Raw genomic sequence first — 22622 nt, forward strand, 5'->3', positions numbered from 1 at the left:
AAACTGGTTTGTTACGATATTTTCATCGATGCAATAAGAAATTACTCATGAAAAAGAATTATGTTCTTCAATTCAAAGTGCGAAGTGGACACTCGGAAAATATATAGATCATCATTACTCAAATTTTGTAATTAATATATATATATATATATATATATATATATATATATATATATATATATATATATAATCCCTTTAATTACTTCTTGTTATGAAGTATTATGTAAATTGTTACTTCTTATTTCTTATTTTATTATTAATTCTTTTTTCTGATTTATTTAAACATTCAAGCTTTTAATTTATTGAGAGGAGGTGTTGTCCATCCTAGTATGATAGAGATGTTGCAATGTAATGTAATGTGAACATTTTATCTAGATGAAAAAAAAACAAAATAAATATTCAAAATAATAATAAAAACCATCCAACATTAAGATGGATCTAGATTGATTTATTCTATTTATAAATAAACCTTCAAAAAATTTTAATTAATTAATTAATTTTTACTCCAAAAACTAATTATTATAATATTTTTGTTATATATTATCATTATAAAAATATTTTATATTACTCAATAATTATTTAATAATTATTATAATATTCAAATAGTAAAATAATAATAAAAACCGGATTCAACATTAAGATGGATCTAGATTGATTTAGTTTATTTATAAATAAACATTCACAATCTTTTAATTAATTAATTTTTCCTTCAACAACTAATTATTATAATATTTTTGTTATATATTATTATTATAAAAATATTTTATATTACTCAATAATTATTTAATAATTATTGATGACATTTCTTTTTCTATGTTACCCCTTATTTTTAATTTATTATTTTATTATTATTATTTTTTTCCAGGTTTTTAAATGTTTGACCTTGGTGTTACAAACCCATTTATTTAATTAATTATTCTTTCTATAAAATCGTTATCTATTAATTGTCTCCCACAGAAAATCAAACTATAAAAATCTAAATTTTAAATATACCTATATTATTCAAACTAACTAATCTTTTATATAATAACAATATGAATATTAATTATAATAATTACTTCAAAAACCATTCATTCCAAATAAATATATGCTTCATATGCACATCAATTCATCCCAGAGATATCGAATTTAATGCGACCAGGCTTGAAGAATGTAATGTGATCTTCTATCGAGAATAACACACTGAATGATAAAATTAATTTCATACACTACATAATAAAGTGAGTATATGCTAAAGAATCTTTATTAAATAATATTAAATCACTGGCGGATATAAGTAATCACGCACGCGGCGGCTTTCGAGACTCTTTATTAATTTAAGCAATAAAATAGAATGCGTAAACTACCATTTCTTCTGCTAATGTCAATGAAGGAGCTCGGAAGCTCCCTTCATTCGATCCAGCCGTGAAGAATCTTACAACACACATCGCGGGTCTCGAGACTCCTTATTAACGTAAACAATAAAAGAGAATATCTAAACTACCATTTTTTCTGCTAATATCAATGAAGAAGCTCTGATGCTCCCTTCATTAGATCCATCCTCGAATAATCTTCATTCCAACGTACCTGCGTCCACAGCATTAGCAATATTTATCATACCGATCTATTTCTGTATGCCATAGCTACAAAAGAGCAATAGAATCCCGACTGAAATATTAGGAATATTATTGTTATTACCTGCCAAGCATCATGGTAGTGGCTTGTGGGTTGGTTCCAGGACCGTCTGTGAATGTTGAGGCATCCACAATCCTGAGACCCTCAACTCCGTTGACCTGATATTTCTGGTTAACCACATAGCCAACTTCACATCCTCCATGAAAATGCCAGATTGTGCTCAACGTATCGCGGCAGATCTGAGCCACAGCCGCATCATCCGACATGTTCTTTGGTAGCGGCTGCCCAGTGAAGTTGAAGTCATGAGTGGAATTAGCATTAAATCTATGCAGAGACGGTGAGTTGAGGAGTTTATCGATCACCCTCACGCCATGCATGCATCTCTTGAGGTCGAGAGGGTGAGAATAGTAGTTGTAACGAACAGATGGGTTGTCTCGAGGATCCGTAGTACGCAGACGAAGCTGTCCTCTGGATAAGGGAAATGCCAGCTTCTCAAAAATGACTTCTCTATAAACGTTGTTTTTGTTGAAGGATAGGGTGCCATTGACGAAGGTGCTCAACGACTCGATGTAATTTTGAGAGGCTATAAGGATACCCACTACTTGTATGGTGTAGAATTGGTGAGATAGCCAGTTTACGGATGCACGCGGGTTGTCCTGAACCCTTTGGCCTACCATGGGCGCATCTAGAACTAGAGGAATATTGAATTCTTTTAGATGTTCGGATGGGCCGATTCCGCTCAAGAGGAGCAACTGGGGACTGCCTAAGGCTCCCGCAGTAAGGATTACCTCGCCGGAGCTTGACGTTTCATTGAGGAAAGCTTGATAAGACCGACCATGGCGGTCCATGAATTCAACTCCACTGGCTCTCGGCTTCCGAGAGGAGCTATCCTTCGCTTCTGCATGATCCAATTCATTCTCAAAACACTCAATCTATATTTGCATGATCCAATAATTCATCGTCAAACCACTCAATCTAAATTTGCATGATATAATAATTCATCCTCAAAACACTCAATCTATATTCACAGATCTGTATGTAAAGCTTTTATTCCAATATAGATTACAAATAATTGAAAATTACGTTAATATATTAGCAAGGAAAGGTGTGAAAAGTCAGCACTGTGGTGGAGAAATATAAAACGTAGAAACAATGTCCTGTGTCTAAATGAATTACCTTCGAAGAGAATCCTGCTGACGGTAGCATTGAGAAGGACTACGATATTGTCGGGATTGGCGGACCTGAGAAGATCTGCTGCCGTGTGTCTTTTGCCTTTGCTGTCAAATGTGGAGGCGCTTATCTTGGTTCCATCCAAATGATCCAACGTATATCCATTGTATGGAAGAACCCCTGCTTCCAGGAGGCCATCTCTGATAGCCAAAGACCAAGGCGACAGTTGATGCGGTCTGAAGGCATTCTGCTTCTCCACCCATTCATACGACTCCTCTACAAGTCGCTCGTCCCATCCCACATTACGAACATATTCGGAGCCCGCTCTACTGTAGAAGCCCGCATTGATAGCAGTTCCACCGCCCAGAACTCTCGCTCTCACATTACTCACTCCATCCTCTGAAATAAAGGTCTGCGCTATGGAAGTGTAATTGTCGGTCTCAGCCAATGGCTTTCCAAAAGCATCGGCGTTCTCAATCTCGGGATCTCCATAAGGAGATCCTCCCCTTTCCACTACCAAAACTGAATACTTGGTAGACAGCGTTGCGGCCAAGGGGCAGCCGGCCGTTCCTCCTCCAACGACAATGTAATCATATTTTCTTGCGGCTGCTTTCTCCGCATCTATAGTCATAAACGCAAACGGAAAACCTGCAAATCATCACAGCCCAACAAGACAAAACGAACAAGAAGCCATTAATTCAATCATATCATATCAAACCATCAACTATATAATCCAATCATATCATCAGCTAACTATATAAAGAGACATTAATCCAATATGTTCATACCCGAGGGTGTTGTCGCTGCTTGAGAAGAGGATATGCTGCTCAACATCATTAGCATGATGAACAGAAGCAGAAGCCATGCACGAAAATTCACAACCCTTATCATCGTCATATTTCTCACAAGGAATTCGACTCGTTCACTCTTTTTTAAGATGTGGTTCGATTTCAGAGTGTGTTTGAATCTATTTATAAGCCCTTTCCCTTGGGTTTTCCATCCATCACTAGGAAACAATTATCACACGCTATCGTAGCCATAGTATTGTAGAGATAATCAAACCAAGCACATAGAAATCAATCTACACAGTCCATGGAATCAAAACGGTAAACATTAGCGTTGACATTTCCTCAGTCTGTTGTTGATGGTTTATTTGAATCTTGCCATTTTCTCACCGTTCTCGTTGATAATTCACCCCAGATTTGCTGTTAAGTTCTCTACGTTAGCGTGGATAATTCAGTTCAATCTTAGTTATATTATATACTTTGGAAAAAAATAGTCCCCTCCCGATACGGAACGATAATTCATTTCAAATTTGCTATTTTCTCTACCTTATCGTTGATAATTCACTATACACTTGTAAAGTTCGCTACGCTATCGGGGTAAATCAATTCAATCTTATCTATATTCTAGACGTTAGAAAATAAAACATTTCCCTCCATACGGAACTTTTAATCGTACGAAGAAAAACTTAAAATGTCCCTTTCCGTTCAACATTTCCAGCGCCAACAACTCCCACGGAACGTAACCCAACAATTCCAACAGAAAAATCAGGGGTAAAGCCACTTATAAATTCAACGCCAAGAAAATATTATAACGTGACAGGTGGATAATTTAAAAACGAAACGCGCGGAACGTGGTCGTTTAATAGTGGATTGAATAATTTGCCATTAACTTCGAAAAAAATGACTAGCGCATATATTTCTTGACATAGAGCAAAACTTATTTAGCACACTTTGCCATTAACTTTGGAAAAAATCACTACCGCATATCGAAAATTTTAACAATGAGTGTTTCGCATTCTTTGCCATTAACTTTGGAAAAAGTCACTACCTCATGTCGAAATTTTTAACAATGAGAGAAACCCTTCCTTCGCACGTTACAAAACCACATACCACTATGGAAATATCAACTGTAGTTGGTAAAACATTGTTATTTTTAACGACTATGCTGACTTTTGCAAATGTCTGTGGCATTTCCATTAATGAATATGTAATCCACATCACCATTGAAATTTTTCTTAATCAGTACCGTCGCATCACTCGCTTTCATATCAATTTACACGTTATCCCAAAAAAAAAGTTTTGACGTTTTCAATTTGTTTACTCCGGCCCAATCTATATCAGTTATTCATAAACCGATAAGATTATAGTCTTCCCAGCCTTGTTCACTACATAAATTACAATCCAGTCGATCAGTGCAATGACTTCTCAACAATTACAATCCAGCCAATGACTTCTAAATTAATGAAAATGTTATTCCTCGCTAGCTTTGTTCTGGTCTCAAATCTTGTACACGCATATATCAGATAAAACTTCGTCAAAACAAATATTTAGTGGTTCTAAGAAAACTTAGAATAAATAAGAAAGGTTTATAGGTTTACTCATAATTCTTATTAAAATTTGGCCGTGAATATGGATGTGAGGTTTGGGGTTGCACCATCTCTACAGAATCCTTGAAAAAGATTGAGCAGAATCCTTGAAAAAGATTGAGCAAATCCAGAAGTGTTTTATAACGTATAACCTCAAAATTAAAAACAATAAACCTATCTTATTCTCCTTATAGAAGTGGGTTTTTCCCCTATAGAGAGCCTAGCTATGACTAGGCTTTTGTTGTATAAGCACAAACTCAATAACATAGGAGACCATAGAATTCCTAAGCTAGCTTTGTTGGAACTACTACACACCTACATGCGGACTCTTAGTTAGAGCATGGGACTACATGCAAGATTCATTCTGTATGATTTACTCCTTGATTTGCTCCTTCTTCAACTCCACAACTCGTTAGTTCTTCTGCATGATTTACTCCCTGATTTGCTCATTCTTTCACTCCGCATCTGGCTAGTTCTCTCCGGAACTTGTTTTAGGTGTTGATTCTTCTCATTGATCACCACTATGGTGCATTACCTTGGGATCTTCACCCAGTAATGCTATATCATGAGCATTGTAACCTATTTTCTAATGAATCATTCTTTTGTTCTTTCGATTTTCTTTTAGTGTTTTTGCTTTGCAAAGTTGTGTGTTCAACCTTTACTAACTAGATTCATCTGTGCAGGTTTTCTAACACATTTACATGGTATCAGAGCCCATAGGTTGCTAGATAAAAGGCGCATTAGTACTTTATTTTGCAGGTATTATAGCTTGGAGATCGAAGATGGATAGAAAAATGGAGTTTTGCAAAGCATCGATCCTAACACCATACATCTATCACGAATGGAATGACCAAATGGCTCAATACCTTCAAAAAAGGGGTTGTACAGGATTACCATGGCTGCAGAAGTGGAACCCACTTCAGCCATAGAGAAATCTAGGTACCTCAACCACATGGATGAGGCCCACGGATCCATATGCATGTGCATCTCCCCAGAGTTACAATTTTATCTATCTGCCTGCAATACTCCCAATGAGATTTGGAAAAAGGTTGAAGAACTCTACGGGAAACAGGATGAGATGAAAGGGCATCTACTCGAAGTGGAGCCACTGTCATTGGATCCACGAAACTATGACAGAATTCAAGACTTCTTCACCAAATATAATGATCTATTGCCAAATCCAAGGAGGAGAGTCGCCAAGTTCTCTCTATTATGTCAAAGCTCGGATTGGAATACTTCGTCTTTGTGTCTACATTTCATTCAATAAGGCTCGCAGCAGGTAAATCCTACATTATGCCTTCTCTCAAAGAATTATTGGAGTCCCTTATTATTTAGCAAGATAAACTCATTCTCATGGGGAAAATCAAACCTCCAAAAGTGCATGCACTTGCTGTGCATGATGGAAGCCACAATAAAAATCACAGATCTGGTTCAAATCAAAAAAATCAGCAGCAAAAAGATAAGGGAAAAGTGCATTCCCATCCAAAGAAGGAAGGGTACACCAAGCCCTTCAATGACTCCTCCGGCTCGAGAAATGAGAAAGGGAAGAAAGGAAATAGATGCACCTACTGTCAAATAGGATTCCATCCAGAATCCTCTTGCATGAAGAAACAAATTGACCAAATGGCAGAAATCCTTCAGAAGCACAACCTTGGGGACCACATCCCTCAGGGCGCCAAGAAGAAAACTGAGGATCTGCCACACAGGAAAGGTAACAATTGTCATGCTTTAGTTGCAATTAATTCTTCCCCTAATGCATGGATTATAGATTCTGGTGCGTCACATCATATGGCTGCTGCAAAGGAAGTCTATTCCTCTTTGGATGCATGCAAAGGACCTCCCATCCTCATGGGAGATGACTCACCTATTGAGGTCACCGGAAAAGGTAGAGTGGAACTTTTACACAGAAGCCTTGAAGATGTGCTTCATGTTCCAAAACTTTTGGTAAACATGCTTTCAGTATATCGGATCACTCATTCTGGCATAGAAAAGAGAGTGGAATTCACTCCATATGCAGTGAACATATATGACCTACATAGCAGCTCCAAAATTGCAACCGGTGAGGTAAACAATGGAGCCAGAATGTATACATTTCTAAATTTATTGAATGTGAATCCTCCTTATTGTTTACACATGTTGATGATAGTAGTAGGCTTTGGCACGAGAGGTTTGGTCACTTAAATTATAGGTATATGCAGCAGCTAAGCAAGCATGAGATGGTGGAAGGCTTGCCAAATATCAGTTTCTCCAAAGGAGTTTGTGAAGGGTGTGTCCTTGGCAAACATCCTAGAGAAAAGTTTGACACTGGCAAGACTCACAGAGCATCCTCTCCTCTAGATCTAATCCACAATGATGTCATGGGGTTTTTTCCTCATCCTTCCATCAACAAAGCAAGGTATGTGCTTACATTTATTGATGATTTCTCACCGTATACTTGGGTGTATCTTCTCAGGAACAAATCTGAAGTTTTTGCGCACTTTGAAGATTTCAAAGCACTAGTTGAAACACAGTTAGAGAGGAAGATCAAAGCCCTCCGTACATACAATGGGGGGAAATATGTTAACACAGCACTTCGGAACCTTTTGCCTTCAGTCCGGCATATAGTTGTAGTACACAGTTCCATACACTCCGCAGCAGAACGGAGTTGCTGAGAGAAAGAACCGATCTCTCAAAGAGATGGCTTCCTGCATGTTGCGTGCTAACTACATCTAGAATAGATCTCCTTATAGGTCTGTCAAGGATCAGACCCCCTTTGAGGCTTGGAGCGGCACTAAACCAGAGGTCACCCACTTCCGTGTTTTCAGCTTCCGAGCATGGGCCAGGATCCCCTCTGAAAAGAGGAAAGATCTTGATCCATAGAGCATTGAGTGCATCTTTGTTTGATACCCTGATGGTGTGAAGAGATACTGACTCCTGATTCCCTCCACAGATAAGCTCATCATTGAGTGAAGTGTCAAATTTGAGGAAAGTCTCTCGCATGCACCTTAATCACCACATGCAAACACCTTTTATCTACCTCATGTCCGAGATGATGACTCAGTACACTCAGATACAAATACAGAGCATGTAGATGTTGAGGTATAGCATGCAAATGCAAAGACAGAGTCTTCAGATACAAATCTAGTGCATGCAAATGATGATCCACATCCAAGCCCAGATCGGGCTTCCAACAGTGAATCATATTCCCCTGTCATAAATCAGAGAACAAGGAGCTTACGTGAGATATATGCACAAGACCACCCAGCTACTAGAAATGGTCTTGTGGGGGATAATTTTGATCTGCAGAGGATTAGCTCAGAGTTTATTGAGCCTCCTCTTGTCCTCATTGCCACTGAACCATCGCCATCCTGGCATTGTCATTTGGTTTAGTTTTCTGATCCACAATCTTATCCTGAGGCTGCTCGGCATCCATCTTGGTAGTCCAGCATGGAGGAGGAGTATAACTCCCTCCTCGAGAACCAGACCTTGGATTTGGTCCCCCTTCCTTCAGGAAGGAAACTTGTCCGATGCAAATGGGTCTACAGGACCAAGAGTGCTGCAGAAGGGCAAATTACCAGACGGAAAGCAAGGCTAGTAGCCAAAGGCTTCCAACAAGTGCATGGCATTGATTATGATGAGACCTTTGCTCCAGTAGCAAAGATGGATTCCATATGCCTTACACTTTCCATTGCGGCTACCTAGGGGTGGGAAGTACATCAGATGGATGTGAAGAATGCCTTTCTTCATAGAGATCTATTTGAGGAGATCTATATGGAGCAGCGACATGGTTTCATTCAGGATTCATCTTTGGTCTGCAGATTGAAGAAATCTCTCTACGACCTTAAGCAAGCCCCGAGAGCTTGGTATGCGAAGATGGATTCTTTTCTCTTACCATAAAACTTTGAAAGATGTAAGTCTGATCCAAATGTTTACATGCTCAGGACACATGATTCTCTTCTTATCTTAGTTTTGTATGTGGATCATCTCCTAATCACCGGCAGCTCGACTTTAGCCATTGCTACAGTCAAGAGGGCCCTGCATGATAGGTTCTTGATGAGGGACATGGGTCCATTACACTTCCTTCTTGGTCTTGAGATCAGCCAGGATGCCACAGGCATCAAACTCTCTCAGGCTCAGTATGCACGGGATCTCCTTGAGAGATTTCGCATGATTGACAGCAAGCCAACACCGACTCCTTTTCTGTCTGGGGTCCGCCTTGAGGATGGAGGTGACACACCATTAGTTGACAACACTATGTACCGATAGCTAGTGGGGAGCTTATTGTACCTCACCCACTCCATACCAGATCTCTCATATGCAGTAGGGGTAGTTTCTAGATACATATAGGAGTCGCATGAGCTACACTGGAATGTTGCCAAGTGCATCCTCCAATATGTGCAAGGCACCATCACCTTCGGGATTCACTATGCAGCAGGCATTGCATTGAATCTCCTTGGCTTCATAGATTTTGATGGGGCAGGAGACAACATTTATCGCAAGTCCACCTCTGGATATTCACTCAGTCTAGGATCTGGCCCTATCTGTTGGTCGAGTAAGAAGTAGGCTGCTATTTCTCTCTCTTCAGCTGAGGCCGAGTACAGAGGAGTAGTCAACATCACCATTCAGTCTCTGTGGCTACAACACTTTCTCACTGAGTTGGGCATCCAGTTCCACCAGCCCATTGTCATCTGGTGTGACAACCAAAGCACTCTCAAATTTTGCAGGGATCCAGTACAACAGTAGCAGACAAAGCACATAGAGATCCATATGCACTACATCAGAGACTTAGTACATGATCGGGTCATTGATTTGCAGTTTTGTCCTTCAGCAAAACAGACTGCATACATCTTCACCAAGACATTCACTAAGCAGAAGTTTCGCTCGCTGCACGATCGTCTTGGAGTGAAGGACACAGTTGCTTAGCAATTGTATTTTATTCCTCTATTCTTTTGATTACATTGTATTTTGAGGGGGGGTTTTTCCCACGAGGTTTTCCCTCTTTCCTCAATTTTAGTATAAGTTGCACTGTATTTTGGGTGACCTTTGGCCTTAGTTGCCAAGGCCCATTTTCTATTTTTCCCCATAGTGTTGTTCAGGGGGGGTTGTTGGAACTACTACACACCTACATGCAGACTCTTAGTTAGAGCATGGGACTACATGCAAGATTCCTTCTGCATGATTTACTCCTTGATTTTCTCCTTCTTCAACTCTGCAACTGGTTAGTTCTTCTGCATGATTTACTCCTTGATTTGGTCCTTCTTTCACTCCACAATTGGCTAGTTCTCTCTAGAACTTGTTGTAGGTGTTGAGTCTTCTCATTGATCACCACTATGGTGCATTACCTTGGGATATTCACCCAGTAATGCTATATCATGAGGATTGTAACCTATTTTCTAATGAATCATTCTTTTGTTCTTTTAATTTTCTTTTAGTGTTTTTTCTCTGCAAAGCTGTGTGTTCAACCTTTACTAGCTAGATTCATCTGTGTAGGTTTTTTAACACATTTACAAGATTTAAATTCCAGCCAAAACCACCTAAGGCCCAAATGAGGTTGGTATAAAGACAAGATGGCCTCTTTAAACCATTGGGAGATCGACAAGAATGTTGCATTGCAAAACATTAATAACATTAGAAATATTGTTACTTCTAAGTTCAAAGAAAAAATGTGGTGTGAGAAAGATTTAGGATCTAAAAGAAAATTAAGATACTATAAGGAGGTCATCAACCCCACCCTAGAAGATTAAAAGTATTTCTCTGTTTCAACTAGCTCAAAGAATAAAATTAATATAGCCAAGATTAGAACGAACTCTCATGAGCTCCATAGTGAAACGGGTCGTTGGGAAGTTCCTAAAACATCATGGATGGAAAGGATCAAAATTATAGTGATCTCGAGAGGGTTCTCTCCAAGCTTTCGCAGCATAGGAGTAAAATCTTAAATCAAACTAAATAACTCATTTCTTTAGGTCCGATAGACCAAAGTTTGGTCTCAGTGGATGTTAACCACCACCATCATCATCATCATTATATTCTTTCATTATAAAATAAATATAATTATATTTTTATTTTTTTATTATAAAATAAATATATAAAAATAAATATAATTACATTTTATAGAAAGTCTATTTAAATTAACACAACTATATTAGTGAATGTAATTGATACATATCTATATTTACTATTTTCATGTTTTAATTGCCATGTAAAAAGTGAAAAATGATTTAGGTGTATATCTACATTTACTAATGTGGTTGTGTTAGTCAACCATTGGCTTATATGGGAAGGATTAGTAGACCATGGTTAACCATGATTAACTATAAGTAAATATGTTCAATATATGGTTGTGGAGGTTTTATAATGGTCAACATATGGTTCACTATGCATGACCATGGTTATCCACATGTAACTATAGACAACTATAGTAAATTATGATTGGTTATGGTTGCACATTGTTTCTTGTGGTTGGCTATGGTTGGACATGATAACCAAATTTTGACTATGTTGACCATGGGTGAACATGGTTTGACCAATTTGACCATGCTTGACCATAGTTTTCTACATTATGCTAAGGTTTTCCATGTTGACAATGGATGCCCATGATTGATTGTATTTAACCATGGTGACCTTAGTTGACCATGCTTGACTATTTTAACTATGGTTCATCATGTTAAGCCATGTTGATCTTAGGTGACCATGGATGGCCATGTTGAGCATGTTTAAGCATGGGTTGACCCTCGTTGTCCAAGGTTGACTGTGGTTGACTAAAGATAACCACAGTTGAAAATGATTGACTATTACTAACTACTTTTAACCATGGTTGATTATGGCTAAGGTTGGCTATCGTTGACATGGTTTACTATTAACAATGGTTGATCATGATGACCATATTATACTATTGACAACCATAGTTGACTATGGTTGAATATGGCCAACCTTAGTAAACCATGATCAAATTTGTTCAACCAAGGTGAACTATAGTCAACCATGAAAAACTATGATCAACCATGGCCATCTTTCATCAACCATAGCCCCCCATAGGCATGATGGTCAAACCTAGTAAACCATGTTCACCATATTCATATTTCCAATTATGTATTCATATTAGTAAATATTACATGTTCACCTAGAATATGAACCTTGGCTACCCATAGACATCATGGTTGACCATGGTCAACCATATTGAGCTATGTCAATCTAAGTCAACCATAGTTAAGCATGGGTGAAAATGTTACATTTTCATCAACCTCGTATACCAACCTTACTCACCCTTACACATCATGGTCAACCATGCTCAAACGTAGTAAACCATCCTCAACCATGTCAATCTCAGTAACCCATGGGTGAACATGGCTTGACCAATTTACCCTTGATGATAAGGATAATCATCTTCACCATGTTAACCATGATTAATAATGGTTTACCTTAAGCAACCATGTTGACTATGTACACCATTGTTGTATATGGTTTGACCATGACTGAACACGGTTGGCCATCTTTATTATGTTGACCATCATTCATCTTAATATCTATGGTTGTCTATGCTTGAACATATATGACCATGGTGGACCATGTATCCCAACAATAATCTAAGGGAGAGTAGTAGTTGACTTAGTTAAGCATGGTAAATCATGGTTAATAATGGCTTTCTCTATCACGTTGTGACACCCTTTTTCTAATTTCACAGACGTTTTATCTTTTTTACATCATGAAGTCATTTCTTTTTCATCAGAGTATGATGTTGTTTGTTGTTCGACATGTTAGTGTCAGTCTTTCCAGCCTTCCTCCAGTGATCAAATATGCTCTTACAAAGTGATTTTAAGGTGTCAAGGTCAAATTTTGTCATTTCAAAGAGTTTTCAAGCAAAATTTGGTCACTAGGCATTAAGTCTAGGGTTTGCTTTCACTCCTTCTAAAGTTGTCCAAATGTCGGTCCATGTCATCATTCAGCTGAGTCTATCATCATTCATAGGGTTTTCATCATCATGTCAAGTTCCAATGGGTCATTCTACACCTTGTTCATGCTTCAGTTGTGCCTTGGTAAGGTCCATTTCCCTCTCCTAGGGTTTTGGAGGTAATTTCTCTTGGATGGTCAAATTATCGAAAAAATTTGTATCTTGATGTTCATACACCTTCCCCTATCCTTAATGTACCTTATTAAACACTTCCCATCACTGAGATCCCCCAAATTCCTCATTTTTGGACAAACCCTAGTTTCTTGCTACAACCTGGCAATTTTCTAGGTTGGGCCTGTGTTTTTCCCTTTTGGACCCCTTCCCCTCACTCGATCTCTGAGATTCCACTTTCCCCTGCTTCCTAACATCCCTCCCTACTTCCAAAAATTTCCCCAAGAATTTAGAAGCCCCTTATCCCCTTCATTTCGCTTCATTTCGACAAAATCTCTTGTTCCACACATCGGGGTAGGTTTTACTCAAATGATGTTTCTGAGCAATCAAAGATGAATTTGGAAAAATTGAGAGAGGTTTTTGTCCAAAACATGTCAAGGACGAAAAACCTCCTTCACTTTTTACACAGGTGTCATGGTTTTAGAGAAATATCAAAAATACAATCGCCTCGGGAGAATTGATGCACCTCTGAAGTGACCTTGGGAAAATCAAGTTTTATCCTAGCTTGGTTGGTCAAATGAATTGCTTGATGAGTCAAATGATAACTAGACACAAAGATCTTTCCAATGAGCTATCATGAGCTCAATTTGGAATTGAGGAAGGCATTCAAAAGTTGACTGCAACAGCACTCTGCCTTGAGGCAGCCTCATTTGGCACATTTTGACCAGTCTTGGACGATTTGAGTTTTGATAGGGCAAATAAACTCCAAATTAAAAAATTCTAGTTTTGTTGAAAAGTAGACTCAAAGGCCTTTCCAATGAGCTATCCTGCGCCCAATTTGGACCCCGGGAAGGCCTCCAAAAGCCTCCTGCAAAAGGCGCTACGCACTGAGGTGGGCGCTACGCATTGGGCCTCACTGGCCAGTGTAAAAATACACAGGCGCTACGCACTCAGGTGTCCACTACGCATTGGGTAAAATTTTTTGCTCCTTCATCCAGATTCATGCCAGATTGCCTCCAACTGTTTGCAAGTAGTTTCTTTATGTTTTCTCAGTGAATTTTAGACATGATTATGGTGTTTTGAAGTGGAGAAACAAGTGTGAAATGTAAAACCCTATGTTTATTTCCAAATTCACTTCTTAGGGTTTGAAACAAATATTAGGGACTGTGTGGGTTAATATATGCCTATGTCATCTACTTTCAGTGGTGTCCATGCTCATTTTTAACCTTAGCCTCACACTCTCTTTTTTCCATTACATCCCTGCTGTCATTGTTATGGCCATTGTCATTTCCACCTCTTTTCTACACACTTGTCAAATTCCTTCATAATCAAAGCAATGACCGTTTTTTCATGCAAACTCATTTGACAAAACTATTCTCATTGTGGCTTTCCTATGATACTTTGATACACATGTGACATATTTGGAAATTGTGCCAAACTCTCATTCTTCATCTCATTGAAAGCCAAACAGACTTTGAAACACCATGAAGGCGGATAGACAGTGACTTTACAACTGAAACTGCATGCACCAGAAGGACACTAAAATGTCGAAAAAGGGAGGATAGACTCCGAATCTTGGCCGAAGCCTCTTTGGCTGAGCATGTCACTTGATGAGGCACCTTCAGCCCAAATTTCAAAGAATTTGGAGAAAATTTTGTTATTTTGAAATTTTTGGCTTGCAAAATAGGTTTTTTGGCTCAACGCATAGCACGCTGTGCGCTACCCTTAAAATTGGGAGGTCCAAATCACGAAAGGTTTGCATTTTTGGATTTTTCATGATGAAATACACCTGCTCAGCCACTGCCAAGGCATTTCATCAAGGTTTGGGTCCCCAAAAGGTCAAAAAACATGCAAAAAATGACCTCACTGCCCCTTTTTGGACACACAGGTAGCAGCCTTGGGAGAATGCACTTTTGGAGGGGCAAATGGACATCAAATTGGAAAATTCCACTTGGGTTGGAAAGTAGACATCCAGGGCTTTCCAACAAGCCAACCTGAGCTCAATTTGGATGCCGGGAAGTGCCCCAAAAGCAGGTGGAAAGGCGCGCTACGCATAGGGCTCAGGCGTGCTACGCATCAGGATTTTTTGCAAAGTTTTCATCTTCACCTCAGGAAACGAAGCCAGTTTGACCAGTTTTGACTTGTGAAGGGATTTTTCACCCTCCTTAATGTAATGAATGTAACTTTATGTTGACTTGACACTTATTTACCTATTCTAGATGATTCATTCATAAAATAGAAAAAATTTAATGAATGAATTGGTTTCCTAGCTTATAGAGGCAAGTTGTTTTGACTGCCTAGATTGTAGTGCTTTGTTTAGAATTGGTTGAAACAGCTCCTAGGATGATGAGCTCGACCCCTAGAGGCAAGGGAATGGGTTAGCTTGCCTGTATTATGTATTTTCTTAGTCATTTTCATGGTTGGACTCTTGGGAATAGCTTGATACACTATTGTACATATTTTATCTGCAATTTTGGCAAAGGATAGACCAGGGTTTTGCAGCACTATTTGGGATTGATGTGGCCTTATGTGTTGATGGTGTGTTTCTCTCAGTACTTGTAAGTTGTGTATGTGTACCACTTTCCTTATTTAATCTTCTGCAATTAAACAAATGAAGTGTTAAGGTAGAATCCATAAATTTGTTATGCTATGCCTTTAAGTTTGTTTAATTTTCCATGTTTTCTTCAGTTTAAGGAGAATCCTTGAGACTTCCTTGCTCTCCTTAGCTCCTCACCTGCCAGGTCTATTCATTCAATCACTTTAAAGGCATCAAAACAATCGCCTATATTGCCCCAAGTAGACCTCTGCAAAAGTTGTGCCTCATCCCCGAACCCAAAATTGCCTTTCCCTTGAATTCAACAAAACTTCAAAAAATAAATTCCATAGTCCTTGTACTTCATACCTAGCCTAAAATTAGTCATCAATTCAGTCATCTCGAGCCTCTTTGATTACCTTCTGCCGAGATAGACCCGGAGAGAGCCCTCTCCTGTCCTCGTAGGGCTAGCTACGAGGCTGAGTGTGGTTTGATGTGGCCTCAAGTTTTGCCTTCCTCAGCCTGAGGCAAATTCGAATGCTAACACGACACATTACAATATCATCTGCTATTTGTCACATTGCGACAATGTTTGTTATTTTTCATATTGCAACATTTGTCACTTCATAATATTGTTTATTGTTAATCACATTATGACATTGTTTGTTTTTCATCATATTGTTTCTTGTTCACCAAAATGGGACATTGTTTCTTGTTCATCACATCATGATGTCATTCTTTTGTCTAGTTGCAACATTGTTTGTTGTTCATCAAATTGCAACATTGGCACTTAATTGCATTGTGACATTGTTTGTTATTTGTCATATTGAAAGAAATATTTAATATGACGAAATTATACTACCAACAATATAAAGCTAAAGCAATGTTAATGTTGTATCACTAAGCTATAACACAATGATTAGTGTTATATAACAATTATAAAATTTATACTAACAATTAAATAATGAAAAACCTAAATATTAAAATTATATCAAATATTAAGTATTAAAGCTATTATATCCCCGAGGGCTAACTCAGTTGGTTGACTTCTCGTTGGTAAAGCACCTTTGTTATTGAGAGGTCACGGGTTCAATTATCTCGATGCTCCAGGGTTCAGGCTCTGTGGTTGAGCAGATAGGAAGTGGTCCCTTCAGGTAGATCTTCCTGGTAAATATTATGTAGATGTAGTGGTAATTGATCTCCAGGGTCCATGAACTATATACAAAAAAACTATTAAAGATAATATATAATGTTATTAAAATTATAAATTTTAATGATTGTTGTAATGTATATGCTCATGTTGACTATATGCATGATGTATGTGGTTCAGTATGGACATCATAAGCATGATGTATATGTTTGACTATGATTAAACTTGATACCCACAGTAACTATGGTTGGCCATGTCAACCTTAGTTGATATGGTTGACTATGGATTCTTATGGGCAAGTTGAACATAATTTCAATGGCCACATAGGGCATGGTGTCGATGGATGACTATGACTAAAGATGATGATCATCTTCACTATGGTTGATCATATCGACTACAATCAACCATAATCAATCACAACCAACTCATAACGGCTATAATTAACATGATCTACTATAATTAATATAAATTAATACATAATTAACATATTATCAATATGTTAAAATACATATTAAGCTATTGTTAATTAAAGTATTTATAATTTACACTAAAATTATAAATAATTATATTGAAATATTGAAATTTAACCTAACATTTAAATATTAATATTAAAATTATATTAACCATTTAAAATTACATTTAGTATTTATAATTGTTTCCCTATAACATTTTAGCTACATTTTTTCCATTTACATTTCTTTCTATTATAATATTATTACGTGTACTTTATCATCACTAAATTATTTTCTCTATTACTCTTTTACTATATTTATAATAGACTACATTTTAGAATAATTCTAATACAAATAAATAATTATAATATATTTAGTATTTACGATAGTACTTCATATTTTTAAATATGAAATATTAAGAAACATTAACACCTCTTAGGTAAAAGGAGCATTTTAGGAAAATAGAAAGGTAAAACGAACTGTTTAGGAACATAAAGAATCACATGACAAGAAATTTTGTGTATAAATTTTAGTCGGTTTTAAACAAATCCAAAGACGGACGACTAATAATCCATGCTCGATCGTGTGGAATTTTATCTCCTTTAATGAACCGAATTTCATTGTAAACGAGTTATCTGCTGCTAGTGTTAGCGTGTGGAATTTTATCTCCGTTAATCAACCGAATTTCATTGTAACCGAGTTATCTCCTCCTAGTGTTAGTCAAGTGTAATTATTTGTAAAAATAATTGTACGTTGCAGGTGTAATTATTGTTATGATAGAGCTATCTAAGAATAGAGTAAATTGGCAATGGTAGTTAAAGGTGTAAAGGTATACCAAATGAATAAAAAATTTTGGAAGTTCATCTTGCCATGAACAAAGGCTATTGTTGAATGCATGTGCAAAGGTTTTGCCAAATTTTCCAATGCAAGTGCCACCAGGCAAGCCCACTGCACACAATCTATGCATGGACACATAGTGTTGATATACCTTGGCCCACTTAAAGGACTTCAAGTATTAATGAAGTCCCTTTGAGGGGAACCCTTCTCTTTGTAAAGAAATAAATGGTTTTTGTTTCTAATTTGATGTCTAAGATACAACATAAGGAGTGTGTTATCCTCCACAATATTCCAAATCTAATAAAGAGATCAATGGAGGTAACCTCAGACCACTTAGGGTTTAGAAGCTAACCCTGTCAAACCAGAGAGGGCTCTCTCTATAAAGCTCACAACCAAATATGACTAGAGTGGGAAAAGGATATTAGGCTAGGTATTACAACACTAGGGTTTAAAGATTTTAAGGTTTTGTTGGATCAGGAGTCAAAATCAAGGAACTAGGTTAGGTCTCAAGGGTTCAGTTGCAAGAGATATGAAGAAGCAGGGTAGGTATGTTTTTATGGTACTTTGGGACTTTGTCAATGTAGTGTAGGGTGGAAAAGAAAAGATTCAAAATGAGCATGGCAAGCATGAATTCATTTATCAAAAGACAAGTAACATAAATATGAAATTCCTAACAAAATAGAGCTTAAATTTAAAAATTATGTATAAAACCTCTTAGGAAATCACTGAAGAGAATAGATATGGAAAGGAGATAAAATTATCATTCATATAACCTATTAACAAAAGAAAAACATCATCCTAAACTCATAACACAAGAATTCCTAAATAATAGCTGCAACTAGCCTTTGATTTCCTGCAAAACATGATGAGTACAAGCTCCAAAACTATCACTCTCCAATGTCCAACAACTAATACTTCAAAATATGAAATATTTATACAATGTTTTACCAAAAAATATCTTGAAACGCACTTCAAGATTTATTACAAAAATTCCTAAAATAGATCAAAAATACTAAAATATTATTTTGTTGATTTCTAGTGTTGTTTTGGTGTAACTGAGGCCTTAAATGAACATTTCTATTACTCCTGTTGTTTGATGAAGCACATGTTTTTCCATTATTCCTGCAATTGGTTCTGAGAACTATTGTAACAAATATGAAATGTTGGCTCCTTTTGCTTCTTTTTTTATTAAAAGTGAGCCAGGGGATAGATTCTTCCTCTGTCGTTGACCCTCATCGAAATCGCATCTAGATCGGGCTTCTGTCTTATCGCAATTGCAATACAGAAAAAGAGCATTAACATTGATTTTTCATGTTTTTTACAAAAGGTGGACCTGAAAACTTAAACACTGTAATTTATAAAATATCGCATCCATAGGGCTTTATCGCAATCGCATCTAGACGAAAGACTTTACACTCTTCCATTGTACTTTCGCCTATGGACCGGATTCGATATTTTATTAAGAACCAATTTATAATATATCACATATGACTGGGCTTATTGTAATCGCAATTACAATCGGAAATTGGGGGTCGGGACTTACCACAGTCGGGTGAAAGATCATGCGGTGGAAAGAGGCTTAAGGTTAATGCAATCGTCGAGGGCTAGGACTATTATTGCAGTCGAGACTTAATGCTGTTGGGAGCTATTTTCGAGGTATCAGTGTGGGATGTATCATGAGATGCGGGATATAAAGTGGGAGGTGGGATTTAAGGCAGGATGCAGGATGTGGGATAGTCTGATGCGGAATATTGTTGCGGGACTGTTTACATGAATGTTTGCGGGATTGTCCAATGCGGGATCCGGTAATCGCATCGGGAAGGGGGAATGGAGCATTGTTATTTGTCTTATGTATGATGTGTCAATTGTGATAATGCGATGTGACATATATAAAAGGGACTTTAATATGATTAACGAATTCTTTGAAATATTTAAAGAAAAAATGGAACAATGACTAGAGTTTGGAACTATTATTTAAAGAATGGACTTCGGCAAGAGTTAAGTGTATAGTAAATAATGGAAATGTGACTATAGTTTTGGAATTAATGTAAAATATGAGTGTTCTAAAGGAAAACAGGGTTTTAACTTAGGATTTAAGAATTTCCTAAGGAAAAAGGGATTTTAAAGGGAATGACGGGATTTATGAGGGAAGTTGAGGGAGTGATATGAAATATGAATGGGATGTCGAAATAGGCTGAAATCACCTTGAACACATTATTTATCCTAATTACTACTCCCATAATGTTTAACCATAAGTGATGTCACGATTCTTTTTATGATTTTGATGACTCAACCTATTGATGACATGTAATGGAGTATGAAACTGACCATGAGATGAGACTGAGATGGTGATCAAGACTTTTACTGATGACTCACCATAATGAGTAATGACATGACCAAAATAGAATTGGACCAAGAAGTGGAGGGAGTAGTAATGACCTAGAACTTACCAATGATCAAATTTTATTTGAAAATATAACAATTTGACCTGATAACCCTATCAACAACTTTGTAAGGGCATATTTGATCACTGGTGACTGGCAGGATTGATAGGCACTAACATTGGCTCCATCTAGGGATGGAAGCTCCTTAGGAGGTGTCAAGAACACCGTAGACCAAATAGCTTGATCCATTGGGCATAGAGTAAAAAAAAAGACCAAACTCAAAACTGAAAACTAACCGACAAACTGAACCAACTTCACATACTGTAAAAACTAACTTAACAACTTTAAAAAGAAAACAACAGCTAATCATAGAAGCATTATAGCCCTCTCCTCAGGTTTCAAAATTATGATGATAACTTCCCACCTGCTGAAGATATATATACAATCATGTGAAATGATCCCTCTAGTGTAACCAATCCAGCAAATGGCTACTTACTTGAATCTTGCTCACACTTTCCTTGAGCTGGTAGAAAAAAAAAAGATAGGCCACTCCAAGTGTCCATTGTACATGTGTTCATTATCCATAAATACAAGAAAAATCATCTCCCTTGAGGACTGAAGCAAATTAGCAAAAGCATCCTGAAACTTGTGAATGAATACCTTGTCTTGAAATCCAACAAAAATACAAGTTCTCCTTTCATTTTGATCTGAATGAATACTTGGTTGTTGATCCATAGGAAGGCATAGGGAAGTATGACTTTTTGCTACCTGAGTGTTGGTTGTAAATTCCTCAAGCATGAGCAACTCTAATTCTATCTCTGGCATATTGTTTATCTCAGACTCGTACTCTTCCAATTCATAGTCTAAATCATCCTTGAACATAAAAAATTCTTCAAGATTATTAAACATGTCAACCTTATCCTCTTCATCAAAGAAAACAGTCCATGTTAGTTGATCTCCTTGTAGGAAATTTACATCACAAATTGGCTTACTCACAACAAGTTCCTATATAATTTCATCAATCTCATGATTGTCATCATTTAATCCCAGATTTTAATTTTCAATAATGGAAGAAATTTCACTCACATATTCTTGACTATGTGAACACTGCAAACCTGCCTTAACCTGGGCTGTAACATGGCTTTTCAAGAGCTGATCTATTTCATCCTCAGACAAAGGAGAACACTAAGTTTTATAGAAATTAACATTGTCTTGGTGATTATTTTCTTCCATAATTACATTGTCTAAAACCTCCACACATGCTGATTCAAAATTATGATTTGCACGAATCTGCCCTTAGACTAGTGTTTCAAAAAATGGATGAGCCAGAGAAAAATATGAGTGGTGAAAGTCTAGAGATTCTTGTTCATGCATTTCATCAGGAACCTCATCTTGGTCTTCACAAACATGATCTTGAAATAAAAACCCAGAGAAAGAACAATCTGAAAAAACAAGTGAATGACTATCTTCATACCTTTCATCCAAAAGACAAGGTTTTGGGTGTTCATGGGAAACTTTAAATGCAACAACCTCTTCGCATATATTTGATTTCTCATGTGCTTCAATAGGAAGAGTATCAATTCGAATGTCAAAAGAATCAAGAAAAAAAACTTTGTGTTCACTATTTCCTTGCAAAAGTAGATGATCTTCGCCATAAGGTAGTTTACATCTTAAGTTTCTTGTACGTGCAATTTGAGAATTATGACTTGGACCAATTTCTTCCTGACTGTTAACATGAAAATCTGTTTCATCTTCAAGCAAAGGAGTTAATATGTGTTGGAAATAATACTGGGGGGGTGAATCATTATTATCAAATCAATTATTTTTCATTTCATAATTAGATTTGTATATGCTACTTTAGTTATGGGAAACTACGTATATACGCTATTGTGTCTAAAGGGACCAGCGTATATCAGTAAACTTATGATTCATTAAATGTTGATCTTTAATCAGTGCATCAGAATTTCATTAACCATAAGAACAGTAAACAGGTGCAATAAAACAGAACAGATCATCACACACATGGACACAAGATATAAGGTGGAAACCCAATGTGGGTGAAAACCACCTATT

The 22622-nt window shown here is 37.1% G+C and overlaps 1 protein-coding gene across 1 annotated transcript; it reads right to left on the minus strand.

The window, feature by feature from the left end:
• Nucleotides 1-1227: 1227 nt before the first annotated feature.
• Nucleotides 1228-3748, minus strand: LOC149151157 ((R)-mandelonitrile lyase-like). The gene is made up of 4 exons (XM_089439672.1): nt 3573-3748; nt 2791-3432; nt 1678-2512; nt 1228-1566 (listed from the first exon to the last, which is right to left on the minus strand). The coding sequence occupies exons 1-4, from the start codon at nt 3679-3681 to the stop codon at nt 1530-1532; spliced, it is 1623 nt and encodes a 540-aa protein (XP_089295798.1). The 5' UTR covers nt 3682-3748; the 3' UTR covers nt 1228-1529.
• Between the last annotated feature and the right edge of the window lie 18874 nt (nt 3749-22622).

This window comes from Pinus tabuliformis, chromosome 9, assembly GCF_031772625.1.
Source record: "Pinus tabuliformis cultivar Carrire ecotype Pingquan chromosome 9, CPIR1, whole genome shotgun sequence".
NCBI lineage: Eukaryota > Viridiplantae > Streptophyta > Pinopsida > Pinales > Pinaceae > Pinus > Pinus tabuliformis.